Below are 26,035 nucleotides of genomic sequence, written 5' to 3' on the forward strand. Positions count from 1 at the left end.
CCATTGCTTCCAGAGATCAAACCTCCCCCTTCCAGCAAATAGCAAACTGTGGGTTTGCTCAACCACTTATCCATGGTTGGTGGTTTGGAGTCCAGCCATAGGTGTATTATGCATTTCCTAGCAAAGTCTGCTGATTTGCTTGTCGGGGAAATTTACAAGTATTCATAAATGAATACCCCAAGGGAAGGGATGGACTGGATCAGTCAGATTTATTTAACAGTATGTTCTCTATTACTTTCGCTCTGCTTTTATCTTTCCTCTTTTTCCTCCCAAGCAGGAGGTGAAAGTAACTGATGGGCTGAATGAAAAGCTGGAAACATCTGGGGTGGGGAGTGGGGTGGGAATACAGGAGATGTGGTGCCAGAGGGGGTTGCTGTATCTCTTTCAATCCACACCTACCCATGCAGGTATGTTTGTGAGAGTAAATGAGTGTATCTGTCTGCAAAGCACTGTAACCTCCTCTGACACAGATTTCAGAGTAACAGCCCTGTTAGTCTGTATTCGCAAAAAGAAAAGGAGGACTTGTGGCACCTTAGAGACTAACCAATTTATTTGAGCATAAGCTTTCGTGAGCTACAGCATCCGATGAAGTGAGCTGTAGCTCACGAAAGCTTATGCTCAAATAAATTGGTTAGTCTCTAAGGTGCCACAAGTACTCCTTTTCTTTTTTCTGACACAGATGTTATAGAAGTGCAAAGTGTTACTGCTGATGTGTGCATACAATGGAGCTGCTCGTAATGTGGGTGCTCAGGGTCAGGAGGGAAGATGTCTCTTCCTTCAGATACACCCACCTAGGATCAGGCAAAATCCTAGTTCTGGGATCCTGCATTGATCAGGGACTCTTTCCCTGCCTATTTTCCTGGAGCGTAAATTGCCCCGAAGGTGAGGGGGAAGAGGCAACCCACACCTAAGGGATGGTAGATTGTTCATAGTTCCCTGTGTACTGAGGCACATTCCCTTCCTGACTTTCTCTGGGCTGTGAGCCTCTACACCTCCCGCTGCTCTGGGCTGTGGCTAAACACCATATTCTAGCCCACAGTATCATCCAGTAAAATATCACTTTTCCCCAGGTCCATAGATTTTCCCTGGCCTGGGCTTTGAGAATCTGTGATTTTTAAAGGATCTGCTACCATTTGGGCCCTTTCTAGAACTATCTGTGGCTTTGGGCCCTTTACTTTTTTTCAAAATCAGACTGTTTGGGGACTTGGAGCTTGCCCCAACTTCATCAGCCAAGAGGAACGGGAAGGAAAAAAGAATCAGGGCAAAGCTCCAGGAGCAAATCAGAGTGCTAGTTTTCTGGATACAATATGATTGGTTGTTGGAGTTACAGACTGACCCAAACACTCAATCAGTGTCTATTATTTTGAGATTGGATTTCTTCACCCTCTGTTATCTGGGTTCTTGGCAACAACTAAGTGGTGACATGCAGTTAAATGTGTGACCTTCATGTCTGCCAAGTAACTACTCTGTAGAAAATTAACTCATGCAAGAGGATCTGAAATATACTCACTGGAACCGTGGAATCATTCTGGGTCCAAATGCTGATACTTAATACCCAGTTCTTGCTGTTAGAGAGACATGACTGGGTCACAGAACATATAATGTACATTTCACCTTCCCTCCTGCAAACTAACCGTACTTATTTATAAGCGTTGTAAACTCTTCCACAGCCTACCAAATGTACTCGCTAAATGAATAAAGCAAAACTATGCTCAGAAAAAAGGAATATACACACATCACATGTTTTCATCAGATTGTTCAAGATGATTGGAAGGAGGAATCAGGACTGGACTATGTTTCCCAGACAGCTGTTCATATATTGGTTGTTGCAATATATGAGCTAAAACAGAATTCTTAATCTTTCCCCCCTGCTTCCTGATCACTGTAGATAACACCATCCTGCCTATGAGCTGGGTATCATCTTTGACTCAGAACTCTCTCCATGTCCTTACAACTAGACTATGTCTAAATCTTACTGATTCTTTTGCATATCCCTTTTTTCCCCCATTTACAAGCCCTGTATCAACAACATAGGAATAATGTCATCTAGTCAATTTGGAATAAAGAAAGCTAGTTCCACTTGATAGTGTAGCCTATAGGGCTAGCCTGCTTACTTGCCTATATATTTTTTCTTTTAGGTTTCTTAGTTTCTGATGGGTTTGATTATTTGGTTTATTATAATAGGTTATAATTAGGGCTGTTAAAAAAATTAAGCATGATTAATTGCACAATTAAAAAAGTAATCATGATTAATTGCGCAATTAATCACACTGTTAAACAATAATAGAATACCATTTACTTAAATATTTTGGATGTTTTCTACATTTTTAAATTGACTGATTTAAATGTATATTGATTTCAATTACAACACAGAATACAAAGTGTACAGTGCTCACTTTATATTTATTTTTGATTACAAGTATTTGCACTGTAAAAAAAAAAAGAAATTTTCAATTTACCTCATACAAGTACTGTAGTGCAATCTCTTGATCATAAAAGTTGAACTTAAAAATGTAGAATTATGTAAAAAACAACAACCCTGCATTCAAAAATAAAACAATGTAAAATTTTAGAGCCTGCAAGTCCACTCAGTTCTACTTCTTGTTCAGCCAATTGCTCAGACAAACAAGTTTGTTTGCATTTGCAGGAGATAATGCTGCCCACTTCTTGTTTGCAGTGTCACCTGAAAGTGAGAACAGGCATTCTCATGGCACTGTTATAGCTGATGACGCAAGATATTTACGTGCCAGATGTGCTAAAGATTCATATGTCCCACCATTCCAGGGGACATGCGTCCATGCTGATGACGTGTTCTGCTTGATAACAATTCAAAGCAGTGCGGACCGACGCATGTTCATTTTCATTATCTGAGTCAGATTCCACCAGCAGAAGGTTGATTTCATTTTTTGGTAGTTCAGGTTCTGTAGTTTCCACATCGGAGTGTTGCTCTTTTAAGACTTCTAAAAGCATTCTCTACACCTCGTCCCTCTCAGATTTTGGAAGGCGATTCAGATTCTTAAACCTTGGGTCGAGTGCTGTAGCTATCTTTACAAATCTCACATTGGTACCTTCTTTGTGTTTTGTCAAATCTGCAGTGAAAGTGTTCTTAAAATAAACAATATGTGCGGGGTCATCATCCGAGATTGCTATAACATGAAATATATGGCAGAATGCAGGTAAAGCAGAGCAGGAGACATACAATTCTCCCCCAAGAAGTTTAGTCACAAAATTAGTTAACGCATTATTTTTTTAATGAGTGTCATCAGCATGGAAGGTTTCAGAGTAACAGCCGTGCTAGTCTGTATTCGCAAAAAGAAAAGGTGTACTTGTGGCACCTTAGAGACTAACCAATTTATTTGAGCATAAGCTTTCGTGAGCTACAGCTTTGAAGTGAGCTGTAGCTCACGAAAGCTTATGCTCAAATAAATTGGTTAGTCTCTAAGGTGCCACAAGTACTCCTTTTCTTTAAGGGGATATAGGTTACCTTGCATAATGACTTAGCCACTCCCAGTCTCTATTCAAGCCTAAGTTAATTGTATCCAATTTGCAAATGAATTCCAATTCAGCAGTCTCTCGCTGGAGTCTGGATTTGAAGTTTTTCTGTTGTAATATCGCAACTTTCATGTCTGTAATCGTGTGACCAGAGAGATTGAAGCATTCTTACAACTACAATACCCACCTGCGGAAGTGAAGAAACAGATTGATAGAGCCAGAAGAGTACCCAGAAGTCACCTACTACAGGACAGGCCTAACAAAGAAAATAACAGAAAATAACAGAACGCCACTAGCCGTCACCTTCAGCCCCCAACTAAAACCCCTCCAACGCATTATCAAGGATCTACAACCTATCCTGAAGGATGACCCAACACTCTCACAAATCTTGGGAGACAGGCCAGTCCTTGCCTACAGACAGCCCCCCAACCTGAAGCAAATACTCACCAACAACTACATACCACACAACAGAACCACTAACCCAGGAACCTATCCTTGCAACAAAGCCCGTTGCCAACTGTGTCCACATATCTATTCAGGGGACACCATCACAGGGCCTAATAACATCAGACACACTATCAGAGGCTCGTTCACCTGCACATCTACCAATGTGATATATGCCATCATGTGCAAGCAATGCCCCTCTGCCATTTACATTGGTCAAACTGGACAGTCTCTACGTAAAAGAATAAATGGATACAAATCAGATGTCAAGAATTATAACATTCATAAACCAATCAGAGAACACTTCAATCTCTCTGGTCACGCGATTACAGACATGAAAGTTGCGATATTACAACAGAAAAACTTCAAATCCAGACTCCAGCGAGAAACTGCTGAATTGGAATTAATTTGCAAATTGGACACAATTAACTTAGGCTTGAATAGAGACTGGGAGTGGCTAAGTTATTATGCAAAGTAACCTATTTCCCCTTGTTTTTTCCTACCTCCCTCCCCTCCCCGTTCCTCAGACGTTCTTGTTAAACCCTGGATTTATGCTGGAAATGGCCCACCTTGATTATCATACACATTGTAAGGAGAGTGATCACTTTAGATAAGCTATTACCAGCAGGAGAGTGGGGTGGGGGGAGAGAAAACCTTTTGAAGTGATAAACACCCATTTTTTCATGGACTGTGTGTATAAAAATATCCTCACTGCATTTTCCACTTTTATGCATCCGATGAAGTGAGCTGTAGCTCACGAAAGCTTATGCTCAAATAAATTGGTTAGTCTCTAAGGTGCCACAAGTCCTCCTTTTCTTTTTTAGTAAAACTCTAAGTTAGCTTTGATAGCTCTTTAGCTTCTCCTAAGCTCTGTACCTCCCACTCAAGAATTGAGGAACCTGGACCTGAACACTTTTGGCATTCCAGAAGCACGGCTGGTCCTTTGTCTCTTATCACCACCTCATCAAGGAAGGGTGTGAGTATATTAATCAAAACTTTATACTATATAATGTCACATGTATCCAATCTAGAACAATATTACTGCACTTGTAACTCTAATTATTTTACCATTTGATTATAATTCCATTTATCTCAATAAAAGTTTTTAAGACTACATTTGTCTTAGTGTGAGCATCCTGTCATACCCCTGAGGGTCCTTTGCACACAATGTGTAGACTGATTCTGTGACAAGAACCTTATTATCTTCTGATCAGATTAATTGGCGAGCCTATGACCCATACTATGCAAATTAATAATATTAACCTCCTAAAATCAGATGCCTGCGATGGGCCCCACTCTGGGCCTGAAGGGGTTGTTGACTAATATATATCATATTAATAATAGGTATTAGCCTCACAATATGTATATTACTACGCATTAAGAACCAATAACATTAAGCACAAATATTGTAACAGTGATATAGCCTCAAGTGGCCTATATCATAATCCTGTTCACTTATGCTAAGTATCCCATAACACCTTGCATTTGCTGAAGTGAACATTTGGCATAAGCAGATAGGAAACTTGTCAAAATCAAGATACATTTGTTCTCTGCTTTAGTACAAGCTAGGGAAGCATCTTCAAGGGTCAGTACCTGGAATGCTAGTATCCAAAACAAAGATAACCAAGGAACAGAACAATAAATTAGGGAACTGGAACAAATTGATGGGCTGGATTTTAGTGACATGTAATGAGATGTGTAACTTGTAAATTCATATAAATACCAACTGAAATGTGTAACTTGGGGAGCACACCTTCTGTGTAAAGTGCATGTAATATGGCTGCACAGGACTGCTCTTTGGAGACTGGTATTGTATAGAACTTTTTTTTCCTGTACCGTAATAATAAACCTGACTGACACTGGTAATTTGGTCTCTTGAGTATATTTCATAATGGACCAAAGTGTGGTCAAGCAGTTGGCTATACAATTTATCATCTGTGTTAGTAAGAGACTGTGGGCTCAATCAGCCTCACCCTGCTACACTTCCAGTGTCAGACCTGGAGGGAGGAGTTAAAAGGGCTGGACAGTGGCTTAGTTAGGGCTGGTCAGGAAGGAGAGCAGCGCTCTGCCTCAGGAAGTTGCATAGGACTCTGGCAGACGGAGCTTCCCAGAAGGCAGGTACATCTGCTACAGGGAGCCCAAGGCAGTTGAGAACGAAAGTATCAGGCAGTGAGTCAGCTCAGGATTCTGTGCCCTGGTATGTTTTTTAAGGTTTGTATAGCAGTGGTTCTTAACCAGGGGTATATGGATCCCAGGGGGTCTGTAAAGCTCTTCCGGGGGTACATCAACTCATCTAGATATTTGCCTAGTTTTACAACAGGCTACATAAAAAGCACAAGCAAAGTCAGTAAAAAATAAAATTTCATACAATGACTTGTTTATACTGCTCTATATACGATACACTGAAATGATCAATTTATTTTGTAATATATGGTAAAAATGAGAGAGTACGCAATATTTCAGTAATAGTGTGCTGTGACACTTTTGTATTTCTAGGTCTGATTTTGTAAGCAAGTAGTTTTAAGACTACTTAGGGATACGCAAGGGATACGCAAGACAAATCAGACTCCTGAAAGGGGTACAGTAGTCTGGAAAGGTTAGAGTCACTGTTGTATAGTACTAACCTTCCTTAGCCACTTACATGCTAATGGCAAAGTGCTGCTCTCTGATCTGCATATCCAATCTCCTGACTCCCATTTCACATTCATGCACAGAATGTGCATGGGCAAGGAGAGCTGAACTCTGCTGTGTGCATCTGAGAGTATAATTTGGCCCTAAGGATTTTTGTAAATACACTGAGGTTACTTTACTTCTCTCAGACCATCTGTCAACTCCAGCTGTTCAGAAAGTGCTGAGAATATATGGTAAAAAAAAACATGGGTGGGGAAAAGGGCACAGGGACTTGGTGCACTTGTATTTCACTGATGTACACCCATTTGTGGTCAGTCCCACATCTGCAAAGTGTCCTGAGATCTGTGTTGGAGGAAAATGTGCTATCTCTGAGTCTGTCCTTCAGAGGTGTCACTATTGTACCATTGCAGCTCCACCTTCAGCTGCTTTCTTCCCATTTCGCCAACACTTTCTTGCACTCAGCCAGCTCCATAGCTGTTTGAGCTCTTCCTTCCAAGTAGTTTTTTTCCCGTTTTCGGCTTTTAACCTATCATTTGTAGGTCTCAGATGCATCTAGAATTTTTTGTCAGTTTATGTGGTGGCTCCTATACAGCACCCCACCTGCTAGTGCAAATGAATAAGTGGGGTACTAGAGGCTTTGAAGGCACAGGCTTCAAACAGCTACACTATTTTGGAGAAAGAAAAGGAGTACTTGTGGCACCTTAGAGACTAACAAATAAATTTGTTAATCGCTAAGGTGCCACAAGTACTCCTTTTCTTTTTGCGGTTACAGACTAACACGGCTGCTACTCTGAAAACTATTTTGGAGGAAAATGCAGACAAGTAGGCAATAAAATGAAGGAAGAAAACCCAAGTGCAGAAGAGGTGTCTGAAGGGGACCTGGTTTTCCTTGAGTGCTCCTTTAGCGCTTTGATTATCCAATGGACCCACTGACTGTTTGGCAGACTTCCTGCTTCTGATGTACTTAAAATTTTTTTCCTATTAGTTTTTGTGTCCTTGGCTAGTTGCTCTTCAAATTCCTTTTTGGCATACCTTATTATATTTTTATACATGACTTGCCAGAGGTTATGCTCCTTCCCCCAACTCCCGCTAACTAGGATTTGACTTCCAATTTTTAAAGGATGCCTTTTTGCTTCTGTGACACATGGCTAGAAAGGGTTAAACATCCTGAAAAATAAATTACCCTCAAAAGACATGTGGGGAGATAATGTTTGTGTTTTTACATATGTATAAGTAGGGTCCACAATATAATCAACAGTTCCTGTCTATACTGTATTCTGATCATTGAGAGGTCAAAAGAAGATCCTAGCATTTAAATTAATTGTAAACATGGGATATCTTTCAGAGTAACAGCTGTGTTAGTCTGTATTCGCAAAAAGAAAAGGAGTACTTGTGGCACCTTAGAGACTAACCAATTTATTTGAGCATAAGCTTTCGTGAGATGAAGTGAGCTGTAGCTCACGAAAGCTTATGCTCAAATAAATTGGTTAGTCTCTAAGGTGCCACAAGTACTCCTTTTCTTTATGGGATATCTTGGTATCCATCTCTCTTTGAAATGTACTGTGAATGGTGGAGGAACAAGTGTGACATCCTATACCTTGGGGGAGTGTACTGAAATCCCACATATTCCTCATTTTCATATAAGCGTGATCTTAAATATAAAGTGTGCCTTGTAAGATATATGGGGAAAGGTTATGATCTGCTGAAAGTCATTTCTCTATCCATATATGTGTATCATTAATGCATATGAAGTTATAAGGATTGTGGTGTACGGTTGTCTCTAAAACATGCTGTAAATTGGGAAATCAGCCAGATATCAGCTCTCCAGAGACAACAGCAAGGAAAATAACCAACGCCCAGGCAGCGTGTCAAACAACCTATCAACAGCCATTGTCCAACAAGGGAGCTACAATGCAATGACTCACCTGCGTGAGGCCATACCAGGAGAATTGCTCAACCTTGCTTGGAGAGACTCAGCAATGGGTTGAGAGTTTAGACTGCATGCTTATATTTTATTTTTGTTACCACTCTGACTTTTTTCCTATCACTGAAGAAACCAACCTTTTATAGTCAATAAATATGTTTATCTTTACCAGTGAGTTTGTATGAAGTGTGGGGCAAATCTGCTCAGGTTGGCAAAGGCTGGTGTATGTCCACTTTTCATTGTTGAAGTGGTGAACCTATTAATAAATTTGCACTGCCCATTTTGAGCAGTGCAAGACAGAATATTCCTGGGGTACAGTGCTGGGAACTGGGGGGAGATTTGGCTGCTGCCTTTCTCTGTGTGATTGATGAGTAGCTCTGGGAGCATTCATGCAATCGAGCTGGGTGTGGGGCTCCACATGCAGTCGTGCTGAGTGATCACAGCTCCTGGAGGGATTGCTGCTGGTCACTAGCAAGGCATTGTGAGAGACAGCCCAGGCTGGGGAGAGTTCAGGGGGCACAGTCTCAGGCTGCATCCCAGTCCCAGGCTGCCCCCCAGGGAGATCCTGTCACAACAAGCAAATGGCCTTATATTAATTCAATAGCTAAGCACAGGTGATGGACCGCCTTCAAAGTCATGCTAATTACCTTTTGAACTCCAACTTGTCAAAAGACATGAAATTGTATAAAAGATCCTTGGGTCCTGATTCTGTCATCTCAGATCTGCTTAGGCTTATCAGGGAAAGTTTGAGTCACAAGGCTGAGGTCCCAGTTATGCTGATATGCCCTGAATATAAGATTTGGACATTGGACTACAACCTATGAACTATTTCTGAAAGAACTCTTTACAACTACAAAGCTCACCATTTCTGCTATGAATCTGAACCTCAATGAATCGAACTCATGTCTGCATGTATTTTGATCTTTTAACCATATTCTCACTTTTTTGTTTTTTAATAAAGTTTAGTTTAGTTAATAAGAATTGGCTGTGGTGTGTATTTGGGTAAGATCTGAACCATTCATTAATCTGGGAGGTAATGTGTCCGATCCTTTGGGAATGGTAGAACCTTTTATTTTATATGATGAAATAAGATTTACAGAAATTTTCATCATGTTTTATGTAGGTACCCGGATAGAGGCCTGAGGCTTGATCACTTTAAGGGAACTCTGTTGTTTGGACTCCTGAGTAACCCAGTAAGGTAATAAAGAAGCTGTTTTATGCTGGCTTGGTAAATCTAAGTATTGGAATATCCACCAGCTTTTTGGGGAATGTCTGCCCCATTCTTTGCAGTTCACCCTAATTGAGTGACCACAGCTGGCTCCCCACTGGGACTCCGGTCACAGCATCTAACTTTTTTAAAAGTCTCTTTTTAGCCCAGGTGGCATTTTTGGTCCTCTTAATGTTTTTTTGATTTGATATACACATTTAGTTTGAGCCTCTATTATGGTGTTTTCAATACTCTCCATACAGTTTGCAGATATTTCACCTTTGTGACTGTTCCTTTTAATTAGCTTCCTCATTTTAGTGTAGTTCCCTTTTGAAGTTAAATGCTACTGTAGTGGATTTCTTTGGCATTTTTTCCTCATAAGAATGTTAAATCTAATTACAATATGGTCACTATTACTGTGCAGTTTAGCTATCTTCAGCTCTTGGACCAGATCCTGTGTTCCACTTAGGACTAAATCAGGGGTTCTCAAACTGGGGGGTTGGGACCCCTCAGGGGGTCATGAGGTTATTACATGGGGGGGTCGCAAGCTTTCAACCCCCACCCCAAACCCCACTTTGCTTCCAGCATTTATAATGGTGTTAAATATATTAAAAAATGTTTTTAATTTGGGGGGGGGGGCGTGCACTCAGAGGCTTGCTATGTGAAAGGGGTCACGAGTACAAAAGTTTGAGAACCACTGGACTAAATAAAGAATTGCCTCCCCGGATGGGTTTCAGGACAAGATGCTCCAAGAAGCAGTCATTAATGGTGTTTAGAAATTTTATTCCTGCATTCTGAGGTGACATGTATCCAGTCAATATGAGGAGAGTTGAAATCCTCCATTATTAAAGCATTTTCTGCCTTTGTAGCCTCTGTAATCTCCCTGTGCATTTCACAATAACTGCCTTCATCCTGGTGATGTGGTTGGTAGTCTATTCCTTCTGCTGTACTGTTTTTGTTCAAGCATGGAATTTCTATCCATAGAGATTCTGTGGTACAGTTTGTTTCATTTAAGGTTTTTACTTTATTTGACTCTATAGTTTCTTTCACATATAGTGTCACTCCGCCACCAGCATATCCTACTCTGTCATTCCTATATATTTTGTACACTGGTGTTACCACATCCCATTGATTATCCTCATTCCACAATACCTATCCTCATTTAATGCCAGGCACTCTAGTTTACCCCTCTTAGTATTTAGACTTCTAGCATTTCTACATAAGCACTTGTATGTTTTGTCAATATTCAGTTGGTTGCCTATATGTGTTAGGTTTAAATGGGACTCTCTTACATTTGACTTCCTCACTAGCTCCTGCAGAGCATTGCCCCATGCCTATGGTCTATCTGAGCACCCTGAGAGAAAGGCAGGCCACCAGGCCAGCCTATAAACAATTACCTCAACACACTTTCTGGTGGTTAACCAGAGGACACTGAGCCCGACTGCAGCTTGCCCAAGGCCACTTGAAGGAAGAGAGGCCGGTGGCTCATTTGGAACTTGTTTGTTTCTTTTCTTCCCTGCCTTCACCTGTTTTTGTTTCCTCTGAACCCCAAGGAGTAAGCTGAAGGAACTCAGTCAGAGCTCAGAGTTCCCATTCTATGGACAGAGAGGTTAACCACCCCAATCTGGATGATGAGATTCTACCCTTCGGAGAGTATATTACCCCATCTATCCCATGGAGGTGCTGCAGAGGGCCTAGGTCCTTGACAAGGGCAGAAAGGATAGCCTTCTGGTTAAGGCAAAGGAGCAGGAGATGGAAGTGGGCTGAGTTTGTGGCATTTGTAAAGCAGGGATGAGGATAAGAGGGGATGTGGAGGTGGTTGCAAAGCTAAATTAAAGGGATGTTTGCAGAGAGAGCTGAGATCAGAGGCTCAGGGCTATATAAGTGGAAAGCACTATGAATAAAAACAGCCACTGACCTTATACAAATTCAGCACAGATTTTTTTAATCTATTTGAGGGGAAATGAAATCTAAGCTTCCCCTCAAAGCTCTCACAGAACTCCAGTACTGTTTGCACAGCCTGTGGCTATTGTCTCTGCCTGCCAGACCAGCACTTCCAACTTCACTTTCTCTTCCAGGCCTTACCGGGGAGGCAGAGAGAGAGTCTCCTATACACCTTTGATATCTTGCTGTGACAGTCTGAATGATATAAGCTTTCATAAACAATTCCGAGGGAGCTTTTAAAGACGTCACTGAATGGCACACAGCAAATCCCCCTACCATTGGAGAGACTTTAGAAGCAGCCTTAAAGTGAATCCCAACAGATTCCCCTGCGGTGTTCTCCAGGAGGCAGCCTTGTGAAACCAGGACAATCTGTGCGGAGGCATCAGCATCGTCAGCAGCTGTAGGAGGGGGTTCAGTCTACTTCTGGCCGAAGCTGTAAGGATGCTGCCACTAAGTCCAAAATACCTCAGAGGAGCAGTTTTGTTGCCTTTGCAATGCAGCAGCTGGAAGACTGCATCAACCCCATGTCCTGGGGGAAATGGAAGTACAGATACCATAGGATCCCCTTATAGAAGTTGTACACAGGGCCCACCCTTTCCCCTGTCCCAGTGGTGTCTCTGCTCTGCTCCAGCTCCCCCTCAGCCTGCCTTAGAGGGCTGCCCCCAACCCCCTGCAACTCCCACTCTGCGAGCCCTAGAGAGCTCCCTCACCCCCTGCAGCTCCCTCTCTGCCAGCCCTAGAGAGCTCCTCCCAACCCTCCCTGCAGTTCCTCCATCAGCCTGCCCTAGAGAGCTCCCTCACCCCCTGCAGCTCTCACTCTGCCAGCCCTAGAGAGCTCCTCCCAACCCTCCCTGCAGTTCCCCCATCAGCCTGCCCTAGAGAGCTCCCTCACCCCCCTGCAGCTCCCATTCTGCCAGCCCTAGAGAGCTCCCTCACCCCCTGCAGCTCCCATTCTGCCAGCCCTAGAGAGCTCCCTCACCCCCCTGCAGCTCCCACTCTGCCAGCCCTAGAGAGCTCCTCCCAACCCTCCCTGCAGTTCCCCCATCAGCCTGCCCTAGAGAGCTCCCTCACCCCCCTGCAGCTCCCACTCTGCCAGCCAGAGAGAGCTCCCTCACTCCCCTGCAGCTCCCATTCTGCCAGCCAAAGAGAGCTCCTCCCAACCCTCCCTGCAGCTCCCACTCTGCCTGCCCTAGAGAGCTCCCTCACCCCCTGCAGCTCCCACTCTGCCAGCCCTAGAGAGCTCCTCCCAACCCTCCCTGCAGCTCCCACTCTGCCAGCCCTAGAGAGCTCCCTCACCCCCCTGCAGTTCCCCCATCAGCCTGCCCTAGAGAGCTCCTCCCACCCTCCCTGCAGTTCCTGCATCACTGATGCAGCACGCCCAGAGGTGCTGGGGCTAGGAACTGCCAAGCCTAGAGGTGCTGGGGGGCTCAGCCCTGGCACAAATTAAGCACTGCCTCCAGGGCTGCCCTGCCCCACACCCCTGCAGCTCCCCCGCTGCCTGCCTTAGAGGGGTCCCCCCAGCCCGGCATCTCCAGGTCCCCTTGCTTGGCTCCCCCCCGGGCAGACTCCCCGGCGGCAGAGCCCGGTGTCCCGGCCGGGAGGGGAAGACACAGGAGGAGGAGAAGAAAGCGCGCACGTGCGAGCGGCCCAGCCGCGCTGCGCGGGAGAGCACGGCTCCGGGCAGAGGGTTATCCAAGGCGAGGCGGTCCCCAAGCCGCGGCCGCACGGGAGAGGAGGAGCCAGCCGGGGAGACCCCACCTCCGCGGAGGTGACAGGCGAGGCCGGGTGCGGAGGGCGCCGCGCCACATGTCCAGACGGTGCCGTGCGCGCAGCTGGCGGGGGACGCTCTGCCCGCGCCCGCCGCCGGCATGCGGGACTACGACGAGCTGATCTCCTTCCTGGGCGAGTGGGGCCCCTTCCAGCGCCTCATCTTCTTCCTGCTCAGCGCCAGCATCATCCCCAATGGCTTCAACGGCATGTCCGCCGTCTTCCTGGCCGGCACCCCCGAGCACCGCTGCCGGGTGCCCCCCAGCGCCAACCTGAGCCGCGAGTGGCTCAACGCCAGCATCCCCCGCGAGCTGCAGGGCGGCCGGGAGGGGCCCAGCAGGTGCCGCCGCTACCGCCTGGAGTCGCTGGCCAATTTCTCCGCGCTGGGGCTGCAGCCCGGGCGGGACGTGGACCTGAGTCAGCTGGAGCAGGAGAAGTGCCTGGACGGCTGGGAGTACAGCCGGGAGATCTACCGCTCCACCATCGTCACCGAGGTGCGCCCGGGCGGGGGGCAGAGGGAGGCTGGCCCGGCTGGGATGTGGGTGCCGGAGCAGGGGACGTGGTGTGGGCGGCGCGGTGCCCGTGTTGTGTAATGCGCTTGCCTAAGCTCGCTGATGCGCCTCTGCGTCCGCATCTCCTGCCCCGCAGCCCTGCCTGCCCTTCCGGCGAGGGCCCTCCCGGGCAGGCGTGGCCGCTGTGCGAGTCCATCCCTGCGGTTTAGCTCTGCCGCCGGCAGTGACATAGCGTTCCGCACCCACGGGGTTTGCGCCTCCACCTCGCAGCGCCGTTGTCTTCAGCGGTGAATTTAAAAGCTGGTGCAAGAGATCTCCTGCCCTTCCACGCGGCCTCGGACACGTGCAGACACTGGGTGTTTTTGTAGCAACGCATGCGTTCTCTCTCTCTCTCTCTCTCACACACACACACACACGACAACACTATAAAGCAACAGCAGTCACGCCAGGGGAGTTGCAAGGGGGCGGCACGGAGATCCGCAGCGTGCAAACTGCTGCTAACTTCCTTCCCTATCCCCAGGCCGGCACTGTGCTGATTTGTGGTCTGTAGTCCGTGATCATTGTTGATTGACATTTCCATGGCTTTTATTTCAATTAAAATGCACGCCCTAGAGTTTTGTTCTACAACAGAAGGAGCGTAAGCAGTGTGGTGTAGAATCGGAGCGTTGCAATAGTTAAAGGTGTCATTCAAGGGGTGTTTTTTCATTTAAAAAAAAAATGTTTTCTTCATCCTCACAAGGATTTTATAACTTGGTCCCAAGATATTAGTTTGGAGTTAAAATTTGGCCGTGTGGAATTACAGACTATAGTCAAGCCAGACATAATGGTCTTCAGTTACCCAAACACAAACTGTTTTGAAGATCCCATCAGGACTTGGTTTGGAATAAAACATAATAATAATCTTGACGCCACAAGCAATTGGTTCTTGGAACAGGCGATTCTGGAGGCTTCTTTTGATTATTGAGTCCTATTATTAGTCCAGAGTAAAATGCTGTGAAAACATTTTAATTGTCCTCTTTCCCTTCTTCCACCCTCTTATTCTGGTGGCCTAGCAAGTGTTTCAATTTCTTGATATTATTGGTTGTGTTGTTATTCAGATCACCCCTTTTGCTACCTTAAACTTCAGCTGATAAAACAGAAATCTAGGGTGAAATCCTGTTCCTGTTGAAGTCAGTGATTTTTTTGCTAATGGCATCAATGGTGCCAGGATTTCATTTAATTGTTCACTGAACACTATGACTCATAAACAAGTCTTATGACATTGGTTCTTGAGAAACCTTATGAAACCCACAGACTAATCGGATATTTTTCCTATGGATTGTCATAAATTGTTTTTCATGGAAAACAAAAAGCAGTTAGCAACAGACTATTCAGAGCTTCTAGTGTAGATGAAAGAAGTTTATGCTGGCTCTCATGTTTTAACCCATTTTAGCAGACTATACTTTGGAGCTACCATACTATGAGGATGACACAGTGAGCTATGAAGAGTCATGCTATAGGTGTTGTAGGTGCTTAAAGAAATCCAGTCAACTTGAAAATCACGCTTGCCTCAAAAATTTGTACCCATTGTGGTTACAAATAAGACCCACTTCTGAATCCGACTCCATGGAGGCAGACCATTGTGGCCACATGGTGCCCCTTTGATTTCTGTATGGCTTTACATGGACACAGGATTGCCCATGCACAATTAGTTGCAGGGTAGAAAAATATTTATTTTTCCCCAATCTGATTACTTGCGCATCTGATAGCACTTTAGCTGGTGTAAATCTGGCTGTGTATAGCCAATATGATGTCCCTTTAAAGTTGTAGTGTCTGGTGTTGCCAGTGATGAGCTGCCAAAATCTTAACAACCAGTTCTAAAAGGGCTTCTAAATTTAACAACTGGTTCTAGCGAACTGGTGCAAACTGGCTCCAGCTCACCACTGGGTGTTGCTAAGTTGCTCTGTGTTGCTAGTCTCAGTTTGTCTTAGTTTACTTGTTATCTGTCCCTGGCTTCATCCCCATATCCATGTTGACATGCTCTCTCGGGGTTCAAAAGGTTTGGCACTGGCACAGGAAGGCTTTAAAGAAACTTCTTTATTTGGCATTGGCTTACAGCAATTGCCCAGAAGCCTTTGGCTTTCCTGACCTGACTTGGTGGCCAGTTCTGAGTCTAGCTGACTCGAAGTCAAAATCTTTATTCGGGCACTATATAATGTTACAGTTCATTTCAAAATATTTCAGTTATGGTAAACTGACAGCAGAATATTTTTAAATTGCATTTAAACATTGGTTTTTTAAATTGGATTTTAAATCCCTTCCCTTTTGTCTCTTTAAAATGTAAAAAGAGGAACTGAAAGAATTTTTTGCAGACTTTTTCTGATTATCTTCTGTGTTTAGAAATTACAAGAATTTGAAGTTTGGTCTTCATTGGCCTTGCTGGAGGAGGTTTTGAGGGTCTCTGCTGTGATTGTGAGCTCACATGGCTTAACTGAGACGGCTCTGTGCCAAATATGTGGCAAAAACTCATTCTCCATAATGTCTGTTAGACTAAATAAGTATTAACAGACAAACCAGTAAGCCATTAGCTGTAGTGTTACAATAGCACCCAGAAGACCAAAACAGATTGGGCTCCTACTTGGATTGGCACTGTACCGATGCCTAAGTGAACAGGCTGACTAAAATCCATTCCTCTGTTAAATGCTCAGCTTTCATTCTCTTGGTTGTGTGTTGTAATTTCACTAGTCATCTGGGCCGAGATCCTCAGGTATTTAAGCACCTAGCTCCTATTGAAATCAGTGGGACTTACACACTTAAATACTTTTTGAGGAGCTGGGCCCTAATTGCAATAATCCTTCAGGCTAGATGAGACCTGCATTTCCAGTGTGTGGGTTGTTTTTTAAAGCAAAAATTTTTTATTTTGTGGGGAAGGGGAAAAAAAGGACACAAGTCTAATTCTTTTCCTTTGCAGGTCAGCTATGAAAGGGCACTTTCCATCTTGGTAGACCTTCAGACTGACTTAAGTCAATCATTAATTCCCATTCTCAAGTATACTGTATGTGTAGTTATCTTTAAACATTGTTTATGTAAAAGCTTAGTACTTGAATGAGCCAAACAGACTTTGGTTGTTCTGGTGTGGGCACTCCCAAATTCTGGAAGGAGAGCCACTTTGGTCAGTCCCCCTGTCCTGCATCAAGGGTTAGTCTGTATCACATAAATCTATCATCTGTCACTTTGTAATGAAAAGCTTTTCTGAGTGGAGAAAGCTAACTGGCGTTTGTGGTCACTGGATTAATGCTTCCTGCAAGTATCTTGTAGTATGGTTGACCAGGAAAATCACTTGACGCGCTGGCAATGCTGAAGGAGTCTTCGTCTTATTTAGGACGGGAGAAAGGAGTACTGTAATGAGAGCCAGTCTCCTTGCAGTGCCAGGCACCCATCCACTTCCCTCAGCTTGTTAGCTTTCAAATCGCATGTCAGCATTGGGTTAGGAAGAACACTGTGAAATATAATGACAGGGAATCTGGCACCAAAGCGTTCTTAGTTCTGTCAGCGTCATTACAAAAAAGGTTATTTATTTATCATCTAGTGGGAGGGCTGCTACTCTGAAACCCAGATCAGTTTTACTCCCATCCAAATCTACATGGAGTTTTCTTCTTCCTCTCTGAGCAGTTTTAGCCAGCTGCAAAGGGCCACTTTCAGTGGGCTTGTGAGGAGTGTCCAGCAGCAACTTGGGTATGGCATTGCAGTGTGGCTGCTCACACCTGGGTTAGGCTAAACCAGGTGCTCAGACTTGGGTGCCAATCATCCAAGTGAACTCTACAGTGAAGACACTCCCATAGTCTTTGGAGATCAATGCCACCACTTTGAACTGATTCTGGGAACAAATAGGAAGTCAGTGTATGTTTTGGAGAGCTGTTATAATAGGTGTATCCTAGCTAACATTACTGAACAGGTAGTGTTAGGCTTGTCAATGCTGGGGTTTTTGGGGCAAGAATTCCCCACTATTGCTAATGCTGCTAAAAATGTTAGTGCCTCTTACTGTAAAACACTTTTGTTTTCAGACTGTCCTGAGGAGAGTACTGTTTCTTTGAAATCAGTTATCAACTTGCTTTTTAATATTGACTTCACTATGATGTGCATAATTCCCAGCTGTGCATAATTGAAATGGGAACTTTGGCTCATCATAAAATAATTATACCCGTCTAATGTGCAGCAGTGGGCAGAGCTGAAAATCTTCTGAATAAAAAGCTGAATACAAACCACCACAATTCTAATGTACCTGCAGAGATTACCCGCTCAGCTGATTTTTCTCAGTGATACTTCTGAAATAAATTTAATGAGATCTACCCAATGCTGGCAGCTGGCAGTATGGCTAAGAGTACAGTATCTAATGCTGTCATCTTTGTGATTAGATGGGATAATCTCACTAGTATATTTCGTAGATTTGGTGCAGTACATGTGAAATTTATGAACTACAGACTTTATACAGTCATGAGAACCAGTGACTATTTTTGAGTTTCCCTTGAGTTTCTTGCTATTGATCTTCACTCTTATTCTTGGATATGAGTTCAGCATTCCTGAGATTTATAGGCTCAGCCTTTTAAACAAGGTTTCAAACTGCATTTATTTGTTTGTTATGAACTGGGTGGATTCAAGATACTTTTAGTGTAGTTTCCGCTAAGTATTATGGTCTCTGCACTATATGATGCTAGGTTGAGCCCTGTAGCACAGTGGAACACTGAAGAAAATTAATCAGTAATTTCTGATAGAGTACCAGAATAAAGTGTTGCCTGTGGGAAGGCCAGTTGGATAATCCCCTAAAAGGGCTCTGTCGCTTTCAGCAATAAAACTGATCTCTGCTATTATTTTGGAGAAGTAATTGGTTTGCAAACCTGTGAATCCTAAGTTGTCACCTATTACCAGCAGCAGACAGAATTCACTGTTCTGCATGCCCTTGCTAGCTTGTAGTAATCAAGTTGAGGTATTTGGCTATTGTAGATGTAGTCTCTTGCCTAAATAGTTTTTGATACTGAACTTCCTTCCAAGTTTGCCAGGACTTTGCCCCTGGATGTGTTTGATCAGGAATTCTGCAGAATGACTTGTTTGTTGGTAAATGAATATTTTATTCTGTTAAGATATTTCAGAAGGTGTGTTTATAGTTAATCTACAAAAGGGCTAAACTATAATTTAATTACTGCAGTCCATTTTTTGTGGCTGATCGTAAATTGACTTTATTTGCAATAATCAAGTCTTCATGTTTAAAAGTTGCAGGTTCGGGCCCAATAAAGGAGTAAAAGGATCTGGTTTATCCATGGAAACCTTGTATGATGCGAGGGAGAAAAGGAAAAATAATTGGGTAGTTTAAAAACTCTAAAATCAGGAGTTTGGTTTAGAAATGTAGTTTGTTGCCTCTCCCCTTTTCCATGACTGGTGATGGCACTCCATAAGATGTGCCTGTTGGACAGATGCTAATATCTCAGAACAACTACTGTCACATTTTAGTAAATGAAGTTGTGTTGTTAATAGTATAATTATTGTACTCCATAGAGAAAAGTAGGATTCACACTTACTACCCTCTCCTAAATTCTAGAATGTAGGTGTTCAGTCGACAGAAAAGTACTATAGACTAATAGGCTTGGTGCCAATAAGAGGGAGAACGTAAATCTCCATTGAATGACACTAGATAGCTAATTTCATGCGTGTGAAAAGAGTTAGATTTCACACACTTAAAAATAGAATCCTTCCATTCACTGGCGGTTCTATTCCCTTGCCACCTCTGCTTGAACTGACAATGGGAGTCAGAAACGGTGACCGTCTTTGTGTTGAGGAGACCTGTCCATTAGGAGTTGTACCTGAATTCAATTTACAAAGACCACTCAGCAGCCAGCCAATCAGAATAAATGTTGGTTATATCAGCGGGACCAAATCTGATCTACTGATCTAGATGTGAAATATCACATTGCCTATTTCTTGAGTCATCCGGTATGACTTGCATAAGGACTTAGCCATGTGTCTTCCATAACATTAACAGCAATACTTTGGCTAACTCAACACGTTCTGGTTGACTGTTCTCTACTACAGTGGTGCGCAAACTCTTCCACTTGCCTCCCCCTCTACCATTCCTGGAATTTTTTGTGCCCCTCCTCCAGTTATTTCCCATTGCCACCCTTACTTCAGAGCTAGACAGCCGGCGAGTGGCAGCTGCTGGATGGGGCCACCCTGAAAAACCCACCCCCATCCGCTCCTGCATTGTGTGTTGAACTTTTATCCCGCTCCTGCTATTATGGCAGTGGGTTCTGTGGGTTCCTGCAGGACCCACTGGCATAATAGTAGGAGCAGGATAAAAATTCAGAGTGGGTATCCTGTGATAAAAATAGAGTTGTGGGGTATTCTGTATGAAAATAAATGTTGTGGGTTTTTTCTCCCTCTAAATCATTTGAAAATTAGGCTGACAGTCTGAACAATCTACCGTTGAGATTTCAGTGGAGGCTATTCTTTGTCTAACTATAGTACATTTGAATAGATTTTATTTACTTTTTCAAACATTGCCTCAGCATTATCTTTCATGCTCCACCCACTGCATTACCGAAGGACAAGTTCCTGTAAGGGAATAGATTTAAACATGATTCATATTATGTTGTACAGATAATATTGCTTTGATCTGATGCTTAATGAGCCTAAATTTATGGCGAAATGATCTAATCTGAAGTCGATATTTGTGAACTCTGGACTCAGAAGCAGTTCTGGCAAACACATCTCAACAAGTTTGTTTATTTGAACGTGCTGTGACAAAAACATACTCAGTTGTCACTTGGCTGGGATGAAAATCATTATGAACGTTCTAAAAAACCTTGCGCTATCAGGTTGATATAGGCTTAAACTGAAGATCAATAGAAATGTTTCCACAGTGACTCAGTTTAAAGGTCCAATCAAAACAAATTCCAGTGACGAGAATAAATAGTGAACACTAAACTAGCTCTGTAGCTTATTAAATCAGAAAGCATTTTAAAGTTTTTAATGTGTGAAATGAGTTGACTTTTTTTTTAACCTGACACTATTTTTTAGATACAGCAACAAGCCTTGTACTAGAGCAATGCAGGTACAACGAAAACTTTCACAAATGTGGGATCATGCTGCCCGCAAGCCTGTGACCCCCTTCCTCCCTCCCCACCCTGTTTTAAACCAGGAACCTCATCACATATGTAAATGACTCTTTTCTTGCTGAGCTCTTGTGGTGAGAGTCAAAGAACTGTTGTAGGACCCAGAAAACTCTTTGTTCCTGCTACTTCATTCAGGCGTGTGTGTGTGTGTGTGTGTGTGTGTGTGTGTGTAGGGGGGATTGTGCCCTCTCAGAGCTTCTGCCCTCACTCCCCCGCCATCCCCCCCATGTGTATATCCAGGGCACCATGATAGCATTGTTTTTGCAGTAGCTGTACTGGCCACTGCTCCTGGATCTCCATTCAGAAGAGCAAGGTAAGGTTGCATTTCTCAGCATTTATTGTACTAACTTATTTTTCCCACAGCTTTGTGGGGAAGGAAGCTATGATGCCTCTGATATCAACTGTGCCATCCACCCTGCCCTCTTTGGCACATGTAGAGCCCAAACTCCTAGGATGCCCCAGTGGAGGAACTTCTGCAGGGTTCTATGAAGGAGATAATGCTGTGGAGCTCTTGCTCTCTCTCTAAACCCTCTTCCACGTCCGTGACACCACACCCCATAGTGGGGGACTATTGGGCCCTGGAAAATAACCTGTTGTCAGACTAGAAATATTTACAGTTCTTGTTGTACTAGTGCGTGGCTCTCTCAGTGCCGTAGCTGCAATCATCACTTGAACAAACCTCTAACAAAGCTGCATAGCTAATGTTTTGACTAAATGCTTTTCCCCCCCAGTGAAAATGGAGCTGCTATAAGTCCCATTAATTTAGAAAAAAAGTCAGAAAGGTTTGGTGAAGGGGATGTGCGGGGGGCGGGGCGGAGAGAGGGAGAGATTAGTAGTGAATATTTTATATTATGATAGCGTCTATGGGCCTCAGTCTGGGTCTGGGCCCCATTGTACTGGGTGCCATGCAGACATAGCAAAGACAGTCCCTGTCCTAGTGGGCTTAAAATCTAAAACCCCGGACAGATGAAGAGGTAGGTAATGGGGAGCCAATGATACAAGCATATAGTTGGGAAATGTTTGGGTGCTTGTCAGCCTCTTCGAATCTTTCCTGTCTTCCCCACAGCTTTCTAGCCTGCTCTGACCTTGTAAACGTGTCTCAATCTCCATTTTTTCTGTGTGGCCACAATAGCCAAGATTGCCAAAAATAACTGGTGGTCTTTGGGTGCCCAATTTAGGCTCCCCCTCTGGTTATCTTGATTTGCGTTGGTGGGTGCTCAACCCTTTCTGAAAATTAGGCCCCTTTAAGGTGTCTCAAGTTGGACATCCAAAAGTACCCTCCACCTCCCAGGGGTGTCTGTGTCAACCATTGTGCTGCACCCAGCTGTCACCAAACTCTGACTTGTCTGCTCTGTGGTCACATGTCTCAGAGTGCATTGTAGATCTGATAGAACCTGGGGGGCGGGGGGCGGGAGATTAAATTGGGGCCAAATAGGGAGGCAGCTAGAGTTGGGGCCTTACAGAAACCATATTGAAGGGGGAGCAAGGTTCCTTATCCTGACTTCTATGAAGTCAGTTGTAATTTTGCCCATCCCTAGAGGACATTCCATTTTTTTCTTTTTTTACTGTCTGTAAACTACGCTTCTGGATAGCGAGCCATCGCTGTCTAATTAATATACTATGCCTAGAAGTGCCCGATATTCAGACCCAGGCAGAAAAACAAGTGTGGTCGAATTAGACCAAAGAGTGTTGAAATCCATACACTTTCAAAATGAACTTGTTACTAAGCAGCTAATATAAATCATCTTTTGATCTGAATGATTGTGAAATGATATTAAGAAATAGGGAATGTTACATGTTGCTCTTTCTTTTGCAGTGGAATCTGGTATGTGATGATGACTGGAAAACCCCCCTGACTACCTCCTTGTTTTTTGTGGGGGTGCTTATGGGATCCTTTGTATCAGGACAGCTCTCAGACAGGTAAAGTACATGGAGAGGGTTAGCCTTGTTGCTTCTAAAATTTTACAGCTTGACCTTACCTTTCAAAAAGATGAGCATAAGCCTTCCTTTCTGAGCATGTTTCAAGACTGTTCTGTGCTCAATGAACATGAGGGCGCTAAGTCATATACAGTGAGATTTTAAAAGGAGCCTAAGGGAGTTAGGTGCCCTATTCCCATGACTGTCATTGGAATTGGGCACCTACTCCATTAGCTTCTTTGAAATTCCCAGCTCTGTTCTTCTGTTTGTTCAGTAGGCATCTTTAGAATTAATATCAATGATGCACTTCAAATTTAGAACTAATCTCTGCAAAGTGCACATGTATTTGCCTTGTACTCATACGTGGTGGTATCTGACCATTCGACAAAGGGTCAGTTGATGTTTCTTTGTCCATACTCTTCAAGTAGTTTCATCAAGAGTAAAACATCTAACATCATAATGGAAGACCCAGTCTAGGAGCAGTGAGATGGCTTGAACTCAATTCACCATTTTTGTCGGTGTACTGAAGAGGGTTTGATGGAGACAAACTGAGCAGATCCAAAATGAAGGGTGGAGCCAACCCTAAATTACTGTAAATCCTAACACGATTCATCAGGAGCAGATATATTTTTCATAGATCCATTCTTCAGATTAAAGGCTAGAAGGGACCATAAGATAATCTGGCCTGACCTCCTGTATATCACAGGCCATTGAAAACCACCCATTTAATCCTGTATTAAACCTAAAAGCTTGTTTAGTTAATGTCTTTCTTCCAGAAAGGCATCCAGTCTTGATTTGAAGACATCAAGAAGATATGGAGAATCCACCACTTTCTTTGTTAGTTTGCTCCAGTGGTTAATCAGCCTCACTGTTAAAAAAATATGTGCCTAATTTCTAATTTGAATTGGTCTGGCTTCAGCTTCCAGCCATCAGTTCTTGTTATGCCTTTTTCTGTGAAAGAGCCCTTTAGGACCTTTCTCGCCATGAAGGTACATAGACACTATAATCAAGTCACTCCTCTCAACCCTCCTCCCACAGAGCTGCCATGGTGGGTTTGAGGATGAGCTCTCGCTCCCTAGAAAATGCCTCATGCAGCTGGCATAAGATATAGCCTCTGACAGACAAACTCCTATCATGTCTTCTTGTTGCGGAGGGGTCCTTAACTGAAAGTATGGGTGTGAAAGGTGGGTGTCTAGTACCTACTAACCAGATTGCTCTGGACACATGGGGCTTGTTAGCTGTGGTTGGGAGCCCACCTAGGCGAAGGGACTCCAATTTCAAACTAAGAACTTCTGGCCTGGACAGCCAGTTTGTAAAATTTGTGCCAATCACACATGCTCTATGGGTCTTTGTCTTCGGGGAGTATATCAGTACAATGCTAGGGCATCCTCTGGAAGCAACATGTGACCGCTTCTCCTGAAGGCTGTGGAAAATGGGAAAAGGCTACTGCATTCTGGGTGCATGTGGCTAAAGGAGTGAGCCCAAGACCCATGTTTGGCTTTCTTGAATGTGGGAGCAATGACTGGGAAATCAAGAGAAGTAGCCAAGATGCTGAAGAGCAGGGGAATGCACATTATCTCCATACAAGAGTAAAAATGGAAGGGGTTGAAATCCACTGATATTGGGATGGGTTACAAGATAGTGTATTATGGCTCTGTAGCAAGGAGGAATGGAGTAGGTATGATCGTAGCAGTAATATTAAAGGATAGGGTAATGGACATCCAAAGGAAGAGTGACTGGCTGATGAAAGAATAGTACTGAGCAGAGAACAAATATTGAATGTTATATGCAATTACGCACCACAGGTTGGTTGCATGTTGGAGGACGAGGAGCTCCAGATAGTGCTGGACCAGGTGATAAGTGAAGTACCGCAAGTTGAGGACACATGGGAGAATACAGTGAGGGCCACAGTGATTGTCATGGAGAATGAGGCTTTGGAACTAGAAATGAAGCTGGTGAAGATACCTTAGCGTTAGCCCAAGCCCACATCTGGTTGTTGCTAGCACCTACTTTGTAAAGAGGAAGCATCACTTAATGACATACAAGTTCTTTGCCAACAGGCCCCAGATAGATTACTTCCTGAGAAGAAGAGGAGACTAGAAAGTGATCCCAGGAGAGCAGACTGCAGAGCAACATACATTATGTGTAGTCGATTTCCATGGGGGGAGGCTAGTGGGGGGATGAAAGAGTGGAGTGGGAAACCTCTTTTAAAAAAAAAAAAAGAAAATCTTCAGAATTTCAGATAAATTCTGTTCTGCCTTGCTGCTGTCAGGGCCCTGGTAGGACTTTTTAGCAAAATTTTTGACAATAAAGAGTTGTATGTTCTGAGTTTCACCTGTGCTGTTGCAGAAACCACTCTCCAAGTGAGAGACTATTGTAGCCACCCTTTCTAATAAAAGCCCCTTAAACTCCACATACAGATCAGTGTGTCCTTATGGCTGAGGCAGGTATTCTGTGGAAAAATAGTACAGACTCATGTCATTAAAGACTGTATCATAATCCATATGCACATCGGGGCCAAATTAAGGTTGCAGATACAATCTTAATTCTGTCCTTTCCTAACTTTTGAGTGCTTGACTTTGCAAGCTTAAACAGCATGTGGAGGAGTTGTGTGTCTTTAAATCCAGAGGTAAGCTTACAGTTATATTTCCGTAAGAAAAAGGAATAGAAATGTAATATAGACAACAAGTGGAGAAGAGGGAGGCTGAAAGATGGAGAGAGGATTGTATAGTTAAATCATTGGTAGATTTCCACTACCTTGGTTTTATTGTTCCAGCAGAATAAGCTGCTATGAGATTCACTCTCCTGCATGTTGATTCTGCATCCGCTGAAGTCACTGGCAAAGCTCCCATTGACTTTAATGCATTGCAAGATTAGGTCTCTGATTAATTGTATATTTATCACACTTACTGGCACTGTGACCACCTTAGATAGATAAATTTCTTGCATAACTGCAGCTGTTGTGTTGCTGTTATCCAAATTGTGCGCTCTTCTATACTTTTGGGAGCTGAGCTATTTCTGCCAGTATGTGAAAATCAGAAGTGTCCTTCAAGAA

General features: G+C 43.6%; 1 protein-coding gene across 1 annotated transcript in view; it reads left to right on the forward strand.

Moving 5' to 3' along the window:
* Positions 1–12,993: 12,993 nt before the first annotated feature.
* Positions 12,994–26,035, forward strand: part of SLC22A4 (solute carrier family 22 member 4) — a 53,025-nt gene continuing 39,983 nt past the window's right edge. Inside the window, exons 1-2 of the mRNA XM_074960483.1 lie at positions 12,994–13,903; positions 22,880–22,983. Of these exons, the coding sequence (XP_074816584.1) occupies positions 13,511–13,903; positions 22,880–22,983 (497 nt within the window). The 5' untranslated portion in view covers positions 12,994–13,510. The remainder of the gene's footprint in view (positions 13,904–22,879; positions 22,984–26,035) is intronic.

Source organism: Natator depressus, chromosome 8, assembly GCF_965152275.1.
Source record: "Natator depressus isolate rNatDep1 chromosome 8, rNatDep2.hap1, whole genome shotgun sequence".
In the NCBI taxonomy this organism is placed as follows: Eukaryota; Metazoa; Chordata; order Testudines; family Cheloniidae; genus Natator; species Natator depressus.